We start from the raw sequence: 19,869 nt of genomic DNA on the forward strand, positions 1-19,869 counted from the left end.
TTTTTGCTCACACTATCGTGTCGTGCTTTTCTCATCGCACATCTCCATCATCGACAAATATATGTTTATCTCTATATAGATACATAGATATACGCCTGTATATATGTATATATGTATATAGTTTGTATCGATCTAGCGTTTTAACATTTCGTTTTTTGGTCAAATTGGGAAGAAAACAGGAAGGGGCGTAGGAAGTTTTGCCTAACTTTACGCTGCCAAAGGTACCGTGGTGTTGTTTGCGTTTGTCGAAGAGTTGTCAAAACCCGGCTCGGTGGTGAAAAACATGCGCGTTTCACGCAAGGATCCCTCTTCTCCTCTTTCAGCAGGAATCTAATGTTTGCCACCTCGTGCTGCTTCTTCAAGCGCTCGCACTTTCATCTCACGTTCGTGTTGCCTAAAACAAACAAATCATTGTTCAATCAATAAAAAATTAATCCATGAATGAAATAAACAAGAGAATCCGCGATAATCACCTCAGGTACTGCTCATGCAGCGAATGGGCCCTGTCTAATGCACTTTGTCGTTGGAATTCAGCGGCCTGGTGGAAGAAAAGGCGTCATTAATATAACTTCACCATCTTCAAATGCTGTAACTGCTGACTTACCTGTAGTGGATCATAGGACATACGCAAAAGCACCTCCGAATGGGGATCCCTTGGCATTAAAACATTCGGTCGCGGATATGGGGGAACGTTGGCTGCACGTGTGTCCCAAAATGTCATCCGAAACAGGAATATGAAAAGAGCAGAGAAAATTTCCAAACGTGAAAAAGGGTATGATATGATGTACGAAATGCTACTATGAACGAGAAACGAGATGACGTGGAGCAATGAAAAGAATAAATAGATTGAATTGAAATGATTGTCAACAGGTGCCAGAGTGGATGAAGCATCACTCCGTAAACTGATATTACAAATGAAAGGTCCACAAAATGAACAGAGAGTGAAGTAGTCGTAGGAGAGGATGCGATTTCTGTATGAACACGAATACAACCCGGAACCCCACGACAAGGCGAATGGTTTTCACTGTACGTTACCACACAACCTAATCCGAAGGATCACGAACAACCAACCACGAACGATCGACGGATTCTAGGACGCCCCCCCCCCTCCCCCACCTTAAGATCAAGGATCTAGCAGTACATGAGCGAATGAGAGTATGAACTGGACGATGCGGCGGGGATGGATTGATGCGCAACGCAAGTATGAACAATCGCGAATGATGATCGTTTCAAGGATTTGATGCACATCCTTTACGTCGCGAAGGAATAAGGGAACATGATGGTCATGGACTTATGCTGATTTGTTGGACTGTGTGTGACGATGTGTGGGTGGATGTGTGTGTGTGCGTTTTTGCAATACAAACTCACGTGGTAGTTGAAAACCAGCTGCCGCCGCTGCCGCTGCCGCCGCCGCCGCTGCCGCCGAGTCTTGCTGCTGTTGCGAATGCAAGTGCAAATGCGTATGGGAGTGTGCGTGATATTCACCAGCCAAGCGTAACTGTAACAAGTGAACAGAAACCAACAACATAAAACATGATTGACGAATCGATGCTGATACGTACCATCGGATCGGATGGATCCAGCCCAACAGGATGCGGTGGCATGCCTGTGTGTCGATCATTGGTTTTTTGGAATTGGTTCGTTCGTTCGTTCCATTGTTCACGTTGGTTTAATGTGCATTATGCGAACGGTTTTTGTTTGTACGTTTAACGTTCGTTCGTTTTTCCGTTGGCATTTAGCGGCATTTGAGAACGCACAGAGCGCGCATCATCGTCGATAGGCGGTAGATGATATGGCGGGCAGTTTCAGTTCCATCGGGCCAATTCGCATTCAAAAGCGCATCAGAAAAAGGTGGTCGGTGGCCAATCAATCATTGCACCGACAGCGTGAGCGCGTGTTTGCGTGGTGTAGACCGTCCGGCCGTGCAGCAATAAGTACGCGAGCCATCCGTCAACAGACCAAAATTAAGGATACAGAGAGAGGAAAAAGAAAGAGAGGCAACGGTGAAAAATTCGCACGCAGCCCATGCACCAAGTAGCGGCATATAGCGGGACGGTTTATGTTCGTATGTTTTATGTATGGTGGGGTTCGGCGGAGTTATCCAGATTATACCCCATCGCATTAATGCAGGCAGGCAGGTTAAAGATTCGGTTCGCACGGTGGCAGTGGTGTTGGCAGTGGCCGCAGTGTCGATCGGCATTGGCATCACATGTTCGGGGGTTTCGTTTGATTGGTAGGTTTTGGTATAATCGCATAGTGATCGCGATGAGTGGGTGTGTTTAGGCGTATGTGTGTGTGTGTGTTTGAGGTTACATATATATATGTTAATGCAAAAATGCAGATAGATTTGAACACGAGAGTCCGCGGGTACAGGACCATCGATGAAGTAGAGGAACGGGATAGCAGGAAGATCAGGTCAGGTTGGTAGCGATAAATCATTGCAAATGGCATGCAATCCATCCATCGCGCAGTTGATCGTCATACAGAGGTTGATCATCACCGGACGATAGCGATCGCGCAAGTTCAACGGAAACGCACACCCCAGTAGACGCGAGCCGTTCGTTCGGAGTCGGGGGTTCACAATCGGAAAATGGGTTTTCGTGTACACACCCGGACACACACATCCGGCACGGATACGGAAGGGAGTTGGGGAGAAGAGAAAAGAGAAACACAAGAAAGAAAGAAAACGTAAGAAATGTGACGAAATAAAGAAACGACGGGGAATGGTTGTTAACGAACGTTAGCAAGCAACGATGACGACGGCAACGACAAGACGGTCCGGGGGTGGGACTGGTGAACATGGTGAAAATGAGAAAATCAACCGATAAAAGCCCCATTTTCAGCACCAAACCCACCCTCTGACCGCGTCTCGTGGTTCGTGTCACACGATCGATACGTTACCTATTCGTTCCCGTTCGAGTTGGGCGATTGCAGCAGGATTTCCGTAGAGCGCCGGGAACTGTGATGGATGCATCCCTCTAAAATAGGAGAAGGTGTAAACGAAGCACGTTAGTATGGCCACTTAAGATGAGCAAACAACTCACGCAAGAGACACCTACCTCATGCGATAGTACTCCATCCAGTGCGGGTCCAATCGGGTCGGGCCCATGGCTTGCTGGTTCTTGAGGTCCTCGAATTCCCTAAAAAAGATGTCCCTGTTAATCGGAGAAATTTCGCAAAAATTGATCAATATCATTCTATGAACGAAAGCACCAGGCAATGTAGATAACGGCAGAATAAATATATAAATACACACAACACTCGCACACGGCTCGAAAGGGTGGCAACAATTGGTTATGAAAAATGAAAAAGAAACCAACGTTAAACTTGAAACATCGTTCGCGTTTGGCGCTGGTTTTGTGTTCATTTAATTATGAAGATTTTGCGATGGGAAATGATTATTTTTATGATTGATGCCGGAAGCCATAGTTAGTTTGGTTAAATGCACACAATAGATTAATGATTGAGCATGAAAGAAATTTAATCATAAAGACAATTTAAGTGTAAGCATCTTAAATATACACTGCAAGACGTGGCGAGATGACATTATTATTTTTTAATTGAAACTTCACTCAACCCTATTTTCGAAAGCCAATGTAATTAGGAGCATATGCGTGTGTATTTTTCCCTGCAGCGATCGTGCATAACAAATGATATTGAATTTTGAGCTTGACCTGATTAAATGCTTAAAAATTACTGCTACAATCTACTTTCAAAAAAGTATGGACGAGCCAGTTGGAAATGGAAAAACACGTTGATGCATTGTTCACAATTAAAAAAAAGAAGCCAACAACAATAGCCAATTCGATGAACACCAGTTGAATAACGATTGAACGTGAATATTATGCAAATACGGGTAAATTGTTTGACAGATATGTGTGGTATATTGAAATGAAATGGATGATAATGAGGATTAACAGCTATTATGTCTGTTATTCTAATGCATGATATATGATGTATGAAATTAGTTATCTATAATAGTCATGAACGGACGGAAATAGGGAACAATAAAGTTCCCAAAGTTTAATATCACCGGTGTTTAATGGAAAGCATCAAACAGATAGTTTTAAAACAATTATTTGTTATATTTTACCTTTCTCTATTGTAAAGTGGATGGTATGGTGGCGGAACCATCGTCTCCACGGGACTACAAATCCAACCGGAACAAGTGCGCATGTTCAAGAAAAAGAGAAAAAAATATATGAACAAATATTCGAAGAATTGATTGATAAGTCTTGTGGAAGACATTTTTTCTGTTTCTTGGGGCTTAAAGTACTCTAGGCTGGAGAGAAAACACAACCTCCGAGTACGCAAACGACATCCTAGACACACATACCTGAAGCCAACATGTGGCCGAGCGTACTCGGACAGCTGCCGTAACGCCGGAGTGTCTGGGTACGGTTTGATATCCGGTTTCATCGATTGCTGACCCGGAGACGGATGTCCTGGGTGATGACCAGGTGGTGGAGGTCCACCCGGAGGCCCACCCGGTCCCGGTCCACCTGGACCACCACCACCGCCCGGTTTGCCGGCTTGCTGCTGCGCTTGTTGTTGGGCCTGTTGTTGCGCCTGCTGCTGTGCTTGATGCTGAGCGGCCTGTTGCTGTTGATGATGGTGTTGCTGGGCGGCAGCCGCTGCTGCTGCTGCCGCCGATGCCGCAGCTGCTTGATGTTGCGCTTGGGCTGCTGCAACTGCTTGCTGATGTGCCGCTACACTCGGATGTGGTTGATGATGCGGGTGTGACGGCGGAGGTTGATGCGGATGTGGTGGCATTGACGGATGATGCGACTGTTGCTGCTGTTGTTGCTGCTGCTGGTGTTGATGTTGTGCCTGTACCGCTTGCTGCGCTTTCCGCTCGCGCTCCTTTTCCGCCAACTTTCGGTCACGTTCCTCTCGCTTACGGGCGAGCTTGGAGTCGGGTGTTGGCTTAAACTCGAGATCCGTCCGGGTACAGGAGTTGTAATCACCACGATCGCAACGTCGAACGAAGCTAAAAAGAACCGAAAGATTAACCATAGAAACACAAGCACACCACAATGAGTTTGCTGATCGCCTCCACATCGCCTTGGTGGAAAAGAAGCTACTTACATAGCCGACTGTGATCGATGGCACTCGGTGTCGTCGGGTTTGGCTTCGGGGCTTGGCCCACGGTTCATGTCATGGACAGGCGAAGGCGGTTCCGGATCCGGATCGATGTCAAGCGTTTCGATGTGGACCGGTTCACTCGGATGTGCCGGATGATGCCCGGGCGGTGGCCCTGGTGGTCCATGTCCAGGATGATGATGCGGATGGTGTCCCGGAGGTGGACCATGGCCTGCAACGGATGCTGCGTGAGCATGTGCTCGCAACGCATCCATGTGACTCGTCGGTTTGCCTCCACCCACCGGTGGCAGCTGATTTTCGATAAACGGATTGTGTGGTTGCGGTGGACCGTATGGGGAGTGGTGGTGCGGTGGAACACCCGCCGGATGGAATGGGCTCCCACTGAGTGGGTGACCCGCGGGAGGTCCTCCCGGCATACCGACCATTCCCGGACCACCAGCACTAGGTGATGGTCCACCTCGACCCGGACCACCGGGTCCTCCACTACCGGGAGGACCACCACCCGAGGAACCACTTTGGCTCGACGAGTTCGAATGTCCACCAGCGCCACCACCAGGTCCTCCATTTCCGCCAGACGCAGAAGACTGCTTCGATCGATCATTTCCACCCGACCCAGAAAGCGACGAACCCGAGGATGACGTCGAAGAGGACGAGGTTTGTGGCTGTTGCGATTTGCTGCCACTGCCTCCGGATGACTTTGACTTCTCGCCAGCATTCCCGTGAATGCCACCACCCGGCCCGCCCGCACCGGGTGCATCTTCCGGTCGAGGAGGTGGTATGGCCGTTGGGTGCCCATGCAGCATCGGATTGTCGAGCGGAGAGCCACCGGGTTTCATATACGAAAAGCCAGGCCCATAAGCCGGCCCATACGGGTACGGCGCATAGAAGGGATTGTGATGGTGCGGGTTGAACAGCGACGGGTGCATCAGCGGGTATGGCTGCGAGGCGTGCATAACGGAACCGGGAATGCCAGCCATCGGGCCCGTCATTGGTAGAGGTAGAGGCATCTGCGGGTGTCGAATGACCGGTGGGGATGCACCGGGTCGGAACGGGTGTGATGGTGGAGGTGACCTCTGGCCCGAGGGTCCACCGTACATTTTGCTCAGCGGGCTCGAAATGAGCGCGGCCGACGGTGCGGACGAAGATGGCGGTGGAGGTGTCATGTGCGGGCTTTGCTGGCGCATAATCTGCCGGTCACGTTCCGCCGAAGCAGCAGCTGCAGCGGCGGCGGCCGCCGATGAACCACCGCTTCCTCCTCCTCCTCCACCCGGTGTCGACGGATGATGGCTGAGGTGCATGGGACTGGCACGGCTTAGGCCGGAACTATTCGAATTGGCGGGAGAGCTGGAACGATGGTGATGCCCCGGACCCGGATAACCTCCGGGTGTACCCGGACCACCGGGTGGTACGTTGGGACTGGCGCGACTCAATCCGGATGATGACGTCGGTGGTCCGCCACCGGGTCCAGTCGGGGTGGACGGGGACTGCGCCAGCGAGCTCACCGACTGGTGCATCGACGTTGGCGGAAGGTGTGGATGAGGCGCGAGACTTCCGGGTCCAGAGGAAGGTGATCTCCGACCGGCTCCCGCCACTTCCATCAGACTTCCGAGGGCCGAAGGAGTCGGTCCTCCCAGCAATGGAATTCCAGCGCCGTGCGCCAGCGCAGGAGGAAGCAACCCGGCGTGTCCCAACGGTCCGGCCAGGTGTGCGGCTGGATGATGCGGAGGAAGCTGCATTCCCGGGTGGCCCAAATGCAACGGTAGTGGATGCGTGAGGATACCATGTGGTGGCGGAACGCCCTGCAGCAACGAATTGATCGGCGAGGCCCGTGTCGGTTGCATGTCATTTGCACCAGGTGGTGGCCGCACTAGATCCCGATCACGATCCGACCGATGATGATGCATCGGTTGCAATCCCATCGGCCCATTATCGGCCGCAGATCGCATCGGTGCGGGTGAATGCGACGTCACCGACGAGACGGAGGATGACGACGAGGAAGAAGCAGTCGCGGAGGTTGGAGGTGCTGAGGACACTACCATCGCGGCCGAATTTGGAACAGATGTTGGCGGTAATGGCGGAGGTCCTCCACGGTGCATATTGCTCGGTTGATACGGACCGGCCGCACCGGGCGGGGTTGGTAACAGCTGTGGAGGTGGTGCCGATCCGGGATGAGCCAACGGTGGTCCACCTAGCGGATGGCCACCCATCGGTGGAGGATGTACACCACTCGGCTGGGACGTTGGTGGAACCGGTGAAGAGTTGGGACCAGCACCAAGCATTCCAGTAGGCATCAAACCCGGATTCACGATATGTCCCGGATGACCCGGTGGCAATGGTCCGTGCGGGGGCGGATAGGAAGCGGCACTGTGTGGTGGTAACGCCGGCGGAGGTCCACCAGACTGAGGTGAAGCGATACTGCTTCCACTGCCACCACCATGCAGAGGTGTCGGTTGTGAACTGCTGCTGCTTCCTTGACTGTCCTGATTCGGCGTAACGGCCAATCTGGTCGACACCGACACATCCAGTGGATTTGACGAATCGTTGTTGCCGTTGCCACTGCTCGAGGAACTACTCTTGATGAGGTTGTCCGCCGAGAAACTGTTGTTTTTGAGCCCACCACTGCTGGGCGGTGTTGATGCGTCACCCGCTGAAGACGATGGCGGGTATTTTAGTGGCCCCATCCCGGTGGCCTCCGGTGGAAGGTACTTCAGATCTTGCGGTTGTGATTGTGGCTGACCGGGCAGCGAACCAGCGAGCGGATGATGCGGATGGTGGTGACCAGGTTGACCGGGTGGCAATCCGAAAGGTGGCATACCCGGAGGTCCGTACTTTACGGCCGCCATCGGATCGTACTTGAACGTGTGGTGCTCGTAGTGCTGCCGCAGCATGCTCAATTGCGCCGGGTCTGGATAGTGACTCTTCGGGATGAGCGGTAATGGACCGCCGATGGTGGGTGGTGGCGGTGGAACTCCGCTGCCACTGCCACTGTCTGAAGCTGGCGAAGGAGCGAACTTTGCGCGTTCGTCCGGAGGCGGATACTTCAGATTCAACCCTGTCAAGTCCTGTGGGTACTGCGAGAGCTTCATGTGACCCGGAGCTCCCGGTGGTAGAGGACCGCCAGCTCCCATGTTCGGTGGTTCACCTGGCACACCCGGCGGAGGTCCCGGTGCTCCGAGTTTCAACGGAAGCGGTGCTCCACCATCCGATGGTGGTGGCGGAGGACCATGCGCTGGGTAGCGCTTCATATCATACTCAAGTGGTTCGTCCTGTAGCCCACCAGGAGGACCATACTTCATTCCCGGTGGTTCCACTCCTGGTGGCAATCCCGGTGGACCTTGGTGATGGGGCAATGGTCCGTACTTGTGCTCGCCACCGTACTTCATGCTATCATCCAGCCCAGGATGGCCACTTCCGCCGTACTTGATGTGTGGCTCATAGGGCGAAGGTTTCATCACAAGGTTCTCCGGATCGTACTTCATGTCGGAACCCGGAGCGGCCCCGCCGCTCTGATTTGCAGAATCGTTTCCTCCTGCACCGCTACCGACAGGCATGAGTTTCGCTTCCGATTTCACCTCGATCTTTAACTTCAAATCCTGCGGCTCACTGGCACCACCAACTGTCGCTGCCGAAGCCGGTGCACCACTTCCCGAACCTGGCCGTTCTCCAGCTCCACCGGAAGCTACAGCTCCAGCGGCTGCACCAGCTGCCGACTCATCGTTCGGTTCCTTCTTGATGAAAACATCCTTCGAGTTGAAGTCCATCGAAGATGGTGTACCGGCTGCTCCACCACCGGCCACTGCTGATGCAGGACCAGAACCAGGAGCTTCCTGTTTCATGTTGGCCAGCTTCGTAGCCATCTCCTGCTCGTTCGACGGAGGCACCGAACCACCGCCGAGGGAATTCACACATGCTTTAACATCTACCGGCGGTCCAACCCCACCGTTGGTGCCATTGGCCGTTACTGACTCCTCCGCCGATGGAGGCGCCTGGTGGGAATCGGAACCATCAGCCGTTGCTATCGCTCCAGCCGCAGTTGGTGGAGCTGGCGTTGAAACCGGAGTTGGTGCCGCCGTTGACGGCGGCGTAATGTCTTCCGTTTCGGGCAGCTTGGCTGCATCGGCTGGCGTTGGAACTGTCGCTACCGCTGAAGCCACAACTGCTCCTGTGGCACCAGCGTTTGAATCATCGTCCTTGTCTTCGGAACCACCGGAGGATTTCGCAGCCGTCGAGGAAGTCGCATTGCTGCTGCTACTGCTGTTTTCGTTCGATTCCGTGACCATCGGTTCGGCCGCGTGTGGTGGCCCCAGTGACAATGGATCCTTCTCATCGTCCTTACCACCACCGGTAGAGTTACCATCGGCTCCTGCACCAACGCCACCGGTTGCATTCGTGCTTCCTTGCAAACGATCGTGCACGGGTGTTGGCGTACCAGTCGTTCTGGTGCCGATGCTTGTTTCCGTGGCCGCTTCACTGTTCGATTCGATCTCATCCAACACCGACCCAGGCCGGCTGTCCGTTGTGAGACTTTCCGCAGGACTATCGGAGCGCTTTCGCTTCTGTCCATCCTTACCATCATCGGCACCATCCACTTCCAGCTCGTTCGCACGCTTCTTGCCCTTGCTGGGTGTCGTCTCCGTCTTGCCCGACCCGGAAGAGACGGAAGAGGAGCCTTTCCCTTTCCCACCCGAAGAGGAATGTTTCCCTCCTCCACCGGCACCACCATCTGCCTGGCCGGTGGCATTTGAGGAGCTGCTACCACCGGTGGTGCCACTTCCGCCACCACCACTCCCACCGGTACTATTGCTACTCCCTCCCGTCGTTTTGCTGGGTGTCTTCGGACTGTCCAGACTTCCGCCACCGTTTCCACCGCTAGCACCACCACCACCGCCGGTGGCACCGGTCGTCTGCTGTTCCGGAGTTTCCGTACCGCCGCGCTTCGGTCGCTTCGCGTTGGTAGCATTCGTTTCCTTGGTTGGCTTTTGGCGGGTCCGCATCCTCGACGGAGATTCCTCGCCGGTGACCGTGCCCCCGCCAACGCCGCCGCTGCTGGCCGTCGTCGTAAAGTCTCCGACGCCGACGGAACCGCCGACGCCGCCGTTACTTCCGTTACTGCTGCTGCTGCTACTGCTGCTGCTGCTGCTACTACTGCTACTGCTGCTGCTACTGCTGCTGCTGCTACTGCTGCTGCTACTGCTGCTGCTGTTGCCACCGCTGCCTCCAACACCGGTCCCGTTGCTGGTGGCTGCCGCTGCCGCGGCCGCAGCTGCGGACGCCTTGTTGGCGCTCGAATCGCTGTCACACTCGCTCACGTCGTCCTCGGTGACGGAGCTGTTCTCCTCCTTGCCGATCGGCGACGGTCGGGACGAGCCCGTATCCGTCACGGTGCGCTCGGGGGTCTGTTCCTTCTTGCTGTTGCTATTGCTGCCGCTGCCGCTTCCGCTACTATTCGGCAGGGTGCTGCTCGCATTACTGTTCGTCCGTGTGTTGCGCCGTCTGAGCGAACTCGCCCGTCGTCTCCGGTGGGGCCGGTTCTGGTTCGCCCCCGGCGTCTTCTTCCACAGATAGTAAAACTCTACCAGTTCCGGCTGCACGAAAGGACCCACAAAGAAGGACATTAGTCTCAACTTTCACTAAGACATGCATGTAAAATCAACATTACCGTTGGCCGATGTGGTAACAGGTCTTTGTGGATGCGAAAAAAATTCTTCCCAAACTGTCGCAATCCCTTGATGAAGCGTTTCGTTTCCTCCTCGGTCCACTTCTTCTCGATTCCCTTCGTGACGGGACACTTTAGCAGTGCTTCTAGAGCCTTGCCGGCGTCGTATCCTGAGTCGTGTAGCTGAAAACGGAAGTGCCGAGTGCGTACGGTTAGAGATAGGGACACAGATTGGTTGGTTTGGTTATCGCCGGCATACTTACAACATCAAATGCATTTATAGTTGTATCGTCACGACTAGCTGCCATACAACCATCTTCCTCGCACATACCCTGAAAGGCGGATATCGAACGAGCGGCGGTCAGGTACATCAACAAATCATTATCAATGTACAGTCCGGGTGTCCATCTCGGATCCTCTAAGTCGCGATCTTCATCGTCCTCGGAGCGGTAGTTCTCGATCGGTTGATAGTCTGGTAATGTTGCCTGTAAGCCAGTTCGAAGGGAGAAAGAGAAAAAGAGAGGCGAGCGATGGTTAAAGCAAATGGTCGTATTGTTATGACGTATGGGAATTTGGGATGTGAATGATGATGCTTTATGCTGTCTGATGGTGTAAGTGGGTTTGTGATACGTGTGTGGTGCGAAATATTAGGCAGAAACTGGGTGTATTATGTTTGACGCTTTTGTTACAACAAACGAAGCCATCTTCGATGTTAAAACATCTGGGAAGTGAGAGCAAGGAGCAAGCGCATCTCGGAATGCACCGACGGATGAGAAAAGAGGCACGTTTTACGATAGGATATCATTCGTTATTGCAACATCCCGCACGTACGTAAAAAGCAAATAAGCAACTACTCAAACAGAGCCTCTTGTCTAATAAGTGTAACTGTTAATGAAATGAGCTTCTAATGTGAAACTCAATTTCAATTGACTTCCATCTTTCCAGCTTGCTGATCGTTACCATCGACGGAAACGAAGATCAATGTGTTTTTTTCCTTCCCTCAACAGGGAAAGCAAAAGCAATGGGATGTTGTGGAGGTAGCCCCCCACCCCACATTGCCACACTTTCAATGCCAATAACAGTTATGCAAACGTGTGAAAATTAACAGCAAACAGATCGCCAAAGTCGAAATGTGCGCGCGTTGCGTTTTAAAATTAAGCGCCGCAGTCTGTTCACGTTACGGCCAACCAAATGTGGTCTGCCATTGGCCCAAACAGCCGGATTATAGATGCAAAGGAGGCACAAACCACCCTCGGAACACCGAATGAAAAACGCGAAGGGGTGCGGGTATTAACAAATTAGTGAAATTAGAGTAAACACACACCCAGCGGCTACTGCACTGCGCCGTTGTTGTGTTGTGGGATGATGAGGGTTGGTTATTAGAGACATAGAGAGGGAGGAATGGATGGCCTTAGATGGGGGCTGGCAAAATGATGAAGTTGGTTGCTAATCACCAGTTCGACTGGTGTCAGATGCACAATGAAATGAAGCATATAGCAACGGTGTGGACCCGCCGTTCGAGAGAGTGTGTTAAGTAAGTAAGTAATGAGTGGTGAGGGGAGTAATGGATGAGATGGGAGAGGAAAACAAATCGTATGAAGAGGCGTGATTGCGGCGTGTAATGATGTAATTATTTAATTATTGATCAGTTCGTAACTACGCTCAGTCTCAGAGCACTACAGAAAGCGGCACGCTGTGGAATTTCACTTTCGTGAAATGTGAAAGATCTTCGCCAGTGGTCAAGGATCGCCCATCATGATCCCTCGTTATCGGTTGTCTGCCTGCCGATCATGTGTGTGTGATACGCAGAGATACGTTGAAAATGAAAACGATTGAAGATTGCATTGATTTTCCATAATTCGTTCTTTTGTACAATCGCTAACTTTCTACCAAAACCGCGGGGAGGATGATATCGGTATATTGAAACACACACATACTCGCACGCACAAACTACCCTTTGATCACTCACCCCACCGACCCATCGTTGCTAAGTGAAATGAAACTATCCCCTCCCAAATGGACCGTAAGATGCACACGGGATTCATAATATTATTCGTTACCGCTTTTAGCCCATCGCAAATTGAACCAATAAATGTACATTAACGATACCAATTCTTTCGCCCCTTGTGGTTCTGAAGCGATGAAAATGGAGGCGAGCTTTTGCCGCTTTCAATCGGTTTCCTTCCTCCCCATCATCTCATTTTCATCGAACGCACGCGAAATGGAAATGAGTGGGCTATCACGTTTAATCGGAATCGAGCATCAGATGATTATTTCTGCATATTTGATTTTTTGTTGTTGTTGTAATTGCGCCAGCAAAATTATTTCTGACCCATCGTGCTCCTTCATTTTCTTCGCTTCCTCACCAGCATTTGTGCTTCCACAAGCGCATATTTCACCGCACCCGGGTACATTCACCGCCGAAGTTCAAGGGATTCCTTTGCTGCCGGCAAAGCACTCCGACAGTCGGCGGCTGTTATGAGGCTTAAATTGAATCCAATTTCCTTGTTTCCTTCCCCAAAGGGCCCGCTGCCTGTCCAACCCCGCTGACTCACCCGGCTTCATTTCCCGAGTCGTTGGAATTGATCATTTCTCACTCATTTTGTCTTCTTTTTTTTCCTCTTGCTCGTTTTTGTTCAATTTTCACCCCTTCCCAACAGGGAGCTCTTCTCGGATAGTTTCCGCTAAATGAAAATCTCCCATACCGCGTGTGTATTCCACTTTGAAAAATAGCACAAATTACTCGTACATTCAGAAGATGTTCTTCCCGCACGGTGATGGTGTGTGTGTGCGTAGCTTTTCCACGCATTTCCACGCTGTTGGAGCTCGTGGGGTGTCTGCCCATTTCCGCTCGATGCCACCGGATGAAACCAACTGCGTGCGTACGTATGTGTGTGTGTGTGTGGGTGGGTGTGTGAAGTGAGTGAGAAGAGGTTAACGTTACGTTACCATCGCCCGCCATCGCGATTCACCTCACGATCACTCTAATAGGGAGCGCGCTCGAGCGATTGCACCCCAACCGCTTACTACCCAACGAACTGGCCAACCTTCCTCACCCTCCTCCTCCTCCACACACACACACACCCCTCCCCATTTCGCCTTGCCCGCATCTTCTTCTCTCTTGATCAAATATGTTTACCAGTTTTCTTTCGCCGGTCGTAATTAATTTCAAATCGCTTCGTTATGGTTAATAAGCCAATAATAAGGTGGAAAGATTTCAAAGGTGAGATTGACGGGGCGCGCCCACCGAAGCCGACACGAGAAACCGTGAAGAAGAAAGAGAGAAGCGCAAGTGCTTCCTTTTTCAACGGTTCCGTCTCGCCTCGCTGGGGTGGAAGCGGTGGAAAAACCTCATCTCATCATCATGATCATCATCATTTGGGGCCGCAGTGCCGCCGACTTCACGCTCTTCATGTGGTGGTGGTGGTTGTTGGTTGGCCACCACCACCCGGTTTTTTTTTCTTCACTTCGGACGCTACCCATGTGAACCGTTTTGGAGCGAGTAAGGCCCCCCCAAAGGGCAACTCGCGACGGGTGTGAAGTGTAAAAAAAAGGGAAAATGAACAGCCACTCGAACGGGAAACGGGAAACAAAAGCCTCACACAACTCTCACCCTCACACGCCGGTCTCGGGGGGATGTGTACGTGGTGAAAGGTGGCCTCTTCGTGAGGGAGAAAGAGAGAGCACAAGGGTTGGGAAAAGAAAATGTAACCACCGCGCGACCAAACACACAATCAACACCGTAAGCCAATTTGTCTAAAGGATGTGTACCGTTTTGCTGAGTTTTGCGCGTCGGTTTATGAGCATTTTCCGGGCACCTGAGAGATGAAGAGCTGGTGTGACGATAGAGCCCGATGGTTTCATGTCTATTCACTACACTCAATTACCACAGCGCCCGTGGTGAAAGGGCAACGATGAACCCGCGTTATTACAGGGCGCAGTGTGTTAGAAAAAATACATCCGACGCGCGTTTTTCTTTGACAGGAAAATCCCACCGAGATTTGACTGCTGCGATTATGCTGCTTGGCTCACAAAGCGCACCTTCTTCTTTTGCTTTGATATCGGCCCATTTTACAGTGCTCTTAAAGGCCGATTAGCAGGACGAGAGCTTGTTGAAATGTCAACAGTTCTTAGCGTAGCTAATGGTGACGAGTCCAAAGCATCAATGCAGGCGAGCAGCAACAGTAGCAAGAGTAGAGGCTCCCGGTGGGTGTGCATTTAATGTTGCTCTTAATTTTAACTAGCACTCGCCACATTTGCCTATTTACAGCCACCTATCGAAAGCCATCCATCAGCGGCTCCAGATCCACACCCCATGGTTCGCTTGTTCGGCTGACAAAGAACCCAAATAATGTGCGCTTTCGTTCGAAATTAACCTATCACACGCGTCACCCGCAGGCCACGTTTGTTGGGCCCATCAGGAGAGTGGATGGGTGGGGGGGGAGGTTGATAGGAAAGCCCCCCATCACCACCCACTGTTTACGGTGGGTCCCGAGAGAGGAAAGCGTGATGGAGAGCGCGGAAAGTAAACAATGTTTCCTAGCAATTGCTTTACCCGTTAAATCTGTGCCAACGGAATAGTTAACACTTCTCGCTTCTCGCGGTCCCTCCTTCACGCCCCGCTTTTCCGAAAGGGGAAGGGTGGTTCGTTCGATTTTTATTGCCTTTTTGCTCAATAACCGCCATTTGCTGGCCCCATCAGGCCCGCAATGTAACGCTGTACTGTGCGAAGGAAACCTTTGTGCCGTTCGTGTGAGTGTGTGAATGTACGGGAAATCGGATTTACTGCCACGCTTAAGGGCACGGAAAGGGAAGAACGAAAAAGGGGAGTTCTTACGACCATGCCCAGCCCATCGGACGGTGCATATGTGGGCCGAGAAGAGCATAAAATTGGAAAATTTACACGCCCGCCAACCTTTTCGAGCGCTTAGCTACTCGGGAAGCTGCTGTTGCATTCCTTTACTGGAAAAAAGCAGAAGAAAACCTCATACACACACACACACGGAGGCAGGCCATCCGATCATCTCACGCTCGGGGCCTGGGCCTGTGTTTTCGATCCTTTCAAACATCATAAAACAACGGTCATTAATTATTTTCAAACAGAAACCCGATGGTGTATACACACACGGACAGAATACCTCGAGGTCTCGGGTCGCGCGGCGGCCGTTGTAACACAAATTTGTTTATTTACATTTGTTATAAGCGAAACTCCTCGTCGTTCCTTCACACTCTGTCCCACCCTCATCGTTCCCCTGTGTGTCCCTATTTCCAAGCTCGCCCACCCCTTTTTGTTTCCGGTGGATCGGAAAATGAACCCCCTGGCAGACGGGTGGCAGTGGGTGGTGTTTCGTTCGGGCGACGGGCCCGGGGAAGAAGATCGTGAATCAAAATGGTAAATTTCGGTCAGGTTTTTAATAATTAACGAAAAACACTTTATGCACAAACGGCGAAAAAAAACCAGGAGGGTGGGAGAGAATAAAAACAAGCACCCAAACCCCGTTGTCTTGCGAGTGAATAAACTTGCGCGTGAACACCGTTTTTTTTTCTCGCCCAAAACGTGGCAGAAAACGAATACGATCGCATTTTTTCTTCATCGGTTTCCGATGGCACAAGCAAGCACAAACAAACTAACAAAACAAAATGTAGATCGTTGCGGAAAAGGGGGTTGAGCAAAAGAAAGACAAAAAAAAACAACACTCTCTTAGTGCGCAATCCAATTGAAAGAAAAACGAAACTTAAGTGTTATATTTGGTCATTTTTCATGCTCGTATTTTATTTCACGAGCGCTCTACGGTTACTTGAGCCCGTGCGAGGTGAAGGAGAACAGTTTGGGGAATGGGACCGAAGGGAGGTGGCCCACAAAACCCCACCCAGCGCGCAGTTATTTTCGGCGTAGCGTAGGCTACTCCCAAGGAAGAAAAAAACAAGCAATAATCGTCAGATTTCGAAAATGTAACACAAATGATGATACCCCAGCCAGTAGACGGGTCGCCGACGGGTAAACTCGATATCGGTACACTCACACTGATCCGCGGACCCTTCCGCTCTTGTGTGCTTATGCTGCTAATTATAAGCGCTTACATAATGTTTTCCCTTTTCATACTTTTGTTGTTTTTTTTTCTTTTCAACTGTTGTGTGAGCTCTCTTTGTTTGGAAAGGATGTTTGCAAAGTAACACAATCACCGAGAATGCGCAGGCTAACAAAAACAAAAAGACCCCTCAAAGGTCAAAAGGAATTTATGCAATCGATGCAGGAAAAAAAGGGAACATCGACGCGCACATCTGCAGCAATTTTCCACCCGGATGCGGGATGTGTGTTTATTCGCCGGAAAAGCTATCCGCAGGCGTGCACACACATACACAAGATGGATGCACCCACCGAAGCCTTTTACTCGCTTTTCACTTGATTTACAAAAAATAATTATTTTTTCTCGCGTTATCGCGCTGAGCAAAGGAAGAGAGAGAGAGAGCGCTAGAGGCCGAAAGAGGGAACACAACCGGCGGAAAAAGCACACAAAACCCCTCGTTGGGTGCTGAAATAATAATAAAAAGACCCAAGCACACAAAAACCGCCGCCGGGAGGAAATAAAACACCCGGAATGAAAATCAAGTTAGTTGCGTAGCGAAATTTTAACTTCCATCCTCTCGGTGCGGTTGGAGAGAGCGCAAGAAGCGGTGGCCGTGGTGGCTGGAGGGGGTTCGTAAATTATGACTTTTTATTGACCGTTAAACGTGTGAAACTCGTCTTTATTGCCGCGACCGGTCAGCAGTAGTAGTGGTTCCCTTTCCGAGAAACTCCGACCGGAGCCAGAGCTTGTACATCTCCTGGCCTTCCCGGTCTTCTTGGTGGTCCTCCAAACGGGCGGTCCAAAGATTTGGGCCAAGGGAATGCCGCCACACACAGGCACCATTAGCGGACGGATTTGGCGGCCCAAGCGGCGTCGGTGGCCACACCATTATGGCGGCGCGGCTTATGTGCGGTTTTGGTGCCGGACACCGACACGGACTGCAAAAGGAACCAGACCGGGCGATGCGAAGGAAAACCGAACGGACAGCCGAAAAAAAAACAATTTGCTTTGGAAAGCACTACTCCTAACCCCATATCATGCAACCCTTTTTTTTCTCTTCCTATATTTCGTGATCCGTGATCGTGATCAACCCTCCCACCCGCCGAAATTTCGGAGAAATAAAAACAAAACAAAACAACGACATCAAATAAAAAGCCTGCCAATAACTGTCGGCCGGAAACGAAAGAACATCGCGCGCGCGTCCGAAACCGAAACCGATAAAATAAAAATCTTTCATCTACCGCCAGCGTGGTGGTGATGGAGCAACAAACGGAAAAAAAGGGAAATAGAGACCCAGACATTGGGTCCCACACTGGGAGGAATCCTCCCTCTGTGCGATTTTATTGCGCCGAAGAGTTCCCGCGAAGGGATGGTTGGGTTTTTTTGTTGTTGTTACGGTTTTGGGAGGAAAATTGCTCGGATGGCCATGAGAGCGCCATCTTTTATCCGCATAGGGGTGGATCTTTTTCCGTCTAGAGTTTGGAGGGATTAATTATGGATTCTGCAAAAAAACCCATCACCGCCCGAACGACGATGAGGCGCCCTCTCACGAGGTCGTCAAAAGTCGGCTGAGATTACGAAAATTACACGAAATGATGAGAGAATAATGGGGCGGCTAATTTAATGCCACGCGGGTCTGTCGGCGGTGCTATTGCAAACATGATGGAAAATCGAAACTCTCAAAGACACCGACCATTTATTTGAAAAGAGATTTATATCGCTTTCGAATGATAAGCGGCCGTTTTTGAGAGGAGCATAAAAACGGGGATGAGATTAAAGGAGAGAAAAAAAACGTTGTGAAAAATAAAAACATCCTTTAAAATTTCTCCACCGACAAAGAACAAAGGGAACGAAACGAAGAGGAGAGGAAGAGCATGACGGCAAAAGAGGAAGAAAAAAAATACCCATCAGCACAATAAAAAGCTTGTTTTCTTTGACACACTCATAAAATGACATGCCTAACTAAAAGGTTGGCCGCCGAACGGAGCATTGATAATAAAGAAGACGGGAAGCAAAAAAGAAGAACAAAAAAATACTCAAAATGAAAGGATTGAACGGAGCACGCGAGCAGGGGAGAGAGATTGACCAACAGCAAAAAAACTGCACGCAAAAGGTGTTGATATCATAAAACGATAAACATCTCCCCCGCTATAGAGAGAAGAGGCCAGCGTCGTACTGCAGAGAGTGACACAAAAAAAACAAGTCAAGAAAGAAGAAAACAGAAGCAGCACACACAGCAAAAGCGCTGCTAGCGAGGATAGCAGACGCGAATCGCTTAAATGCTGTACAAACTGAACATAAAACCGAGCAAGGGAAACTGTTAAATTAAACAGACGGTATAAAGATAATAAAGTTGCAAAACAGCCTGACCAGAGAGAGAGAGAGAGCGGGGGGTAGGAGGAAGGAAGGGAATGAGAAAAAAAAGACGAAAAACGATGTAATAAAATAAAATTAAACTCCATCCTAGGCAACGGGCTGCAGGCGAAGTGAAACTAGTTTCGGCGTCATTTGGCGCAGCTACAAAGGAAAAACCTCAATACCCAGGCCTGCTGCTGTGGCAAAAAGAAGCAGAAAAAAAGAGGCAGAAAATACCAACCCTCCGACGCGAGCGCCATTTTTATCGCTCGTCGAACAAACTACCCTACTAACTGGCGTGTGTTTTATGGATTGTTTCACGGCGACGACACCCTTGCCACTCTTTAGCGAGATATGCAAAAAAAAAATAAATAACAAACCAGAAGGGTGAACGTTGCCCACCATCCACCCCTTCCGAAGGGGATGTTCCTCCTCCTCGTTTCCACATTTGTCACGTGCGCGCTTTCTGGATCGTGCCCTGAGAGAGAGTACGTACATAGATGTCGTTTACCTGATGGCCGGGACCCACTCTGATTTCTCCTTCGGTTGGCGGTGTGGCCATATTACCCCGGAATGGCGACGGCGGCGATGAATCGATCGGTGATCACGCGCGACGACCACGGTGGTGAGGACGACGACGACGGCACCGGACGGACGGCGCAAGATGGCGATCGCCTCCTTCCGGGC

At 50.9% G+C, this 19,869-nt stretch overlaps 1 protein-coding gene across 1 annotated transcript; it reads right to left on the reverse strand.

The window, feature by feature from the left end:
- Nucleotides 1–330: 330 nt before the first annotated feature.
- Nucleotides 331–19,744, reverse strand: LOC128726818 (trithorax group protein osa). Its single transcript, XM_053820647.1, has 13 exons — nt 19,679–19,744; nt 11,023–11,244; nt 10,763–10,942; nt 5,089–10,688; nt 4,337–4,990; nt 4,094–4,147; nt 3,060–3,155; nt 2,902–2,978; nt 1,563–1,606; nt 1,369–1,498; nt 605–696; nt 474–538; nt 331–394 (listed from the first exon to the last, which is right to left on the reverse strand). Exons 1-13 carry the CDS (start codon nt 19,742–19,744, stop codon nt 331–333), a joined length of 7,344 nt encoding a protein of 2,447 aa, XP_053676622.1.
- Between the last annotated feature and the right edge of the window lie 125 nt (nt 19,745–19,869).

This window comes from Anopheles nili, chromosome 3 (genome assembly GCF_943737925.1).
Source record: "Anopheles nili chromosome 3, idAnoNiliSN_F5_01, whole genome shotgun sequence".
NCBI classification, from domain to species: Eukaryota; Metazoa; Arthropoda; class Insecta; order Diptera; family Culicidae; genus Anopheles; species Anopheles nili.

What these genes read in the sequence shown, in the direction of transcription:
- LOC128726818 (XM_053820647.1), bottom strand. Translation starts at nt 19,744, where the DNA reads ATGGCCACACCGCCAACCGAAGGAGAAATCAGAGTGGGTCCCGGCCAT. An exon ending in ATCAGGTAAACGACATCTAT is followed by an intron (nt 11,245 to 19,678) that starts GTACGTACTCTC and finishes ACTGGCTTACAG; the next exon opens with GCAACATTACCAGACTATCA. An exon ending in CATCGATCACAGTCGGCTAT is followed by an intron (nt 4,991 to 5,088) that starts GTAAGTAGCTTC and finishes GGTTCTTTTTAG; the next exon opens with CTTCGTTCGACGTTGCGATC.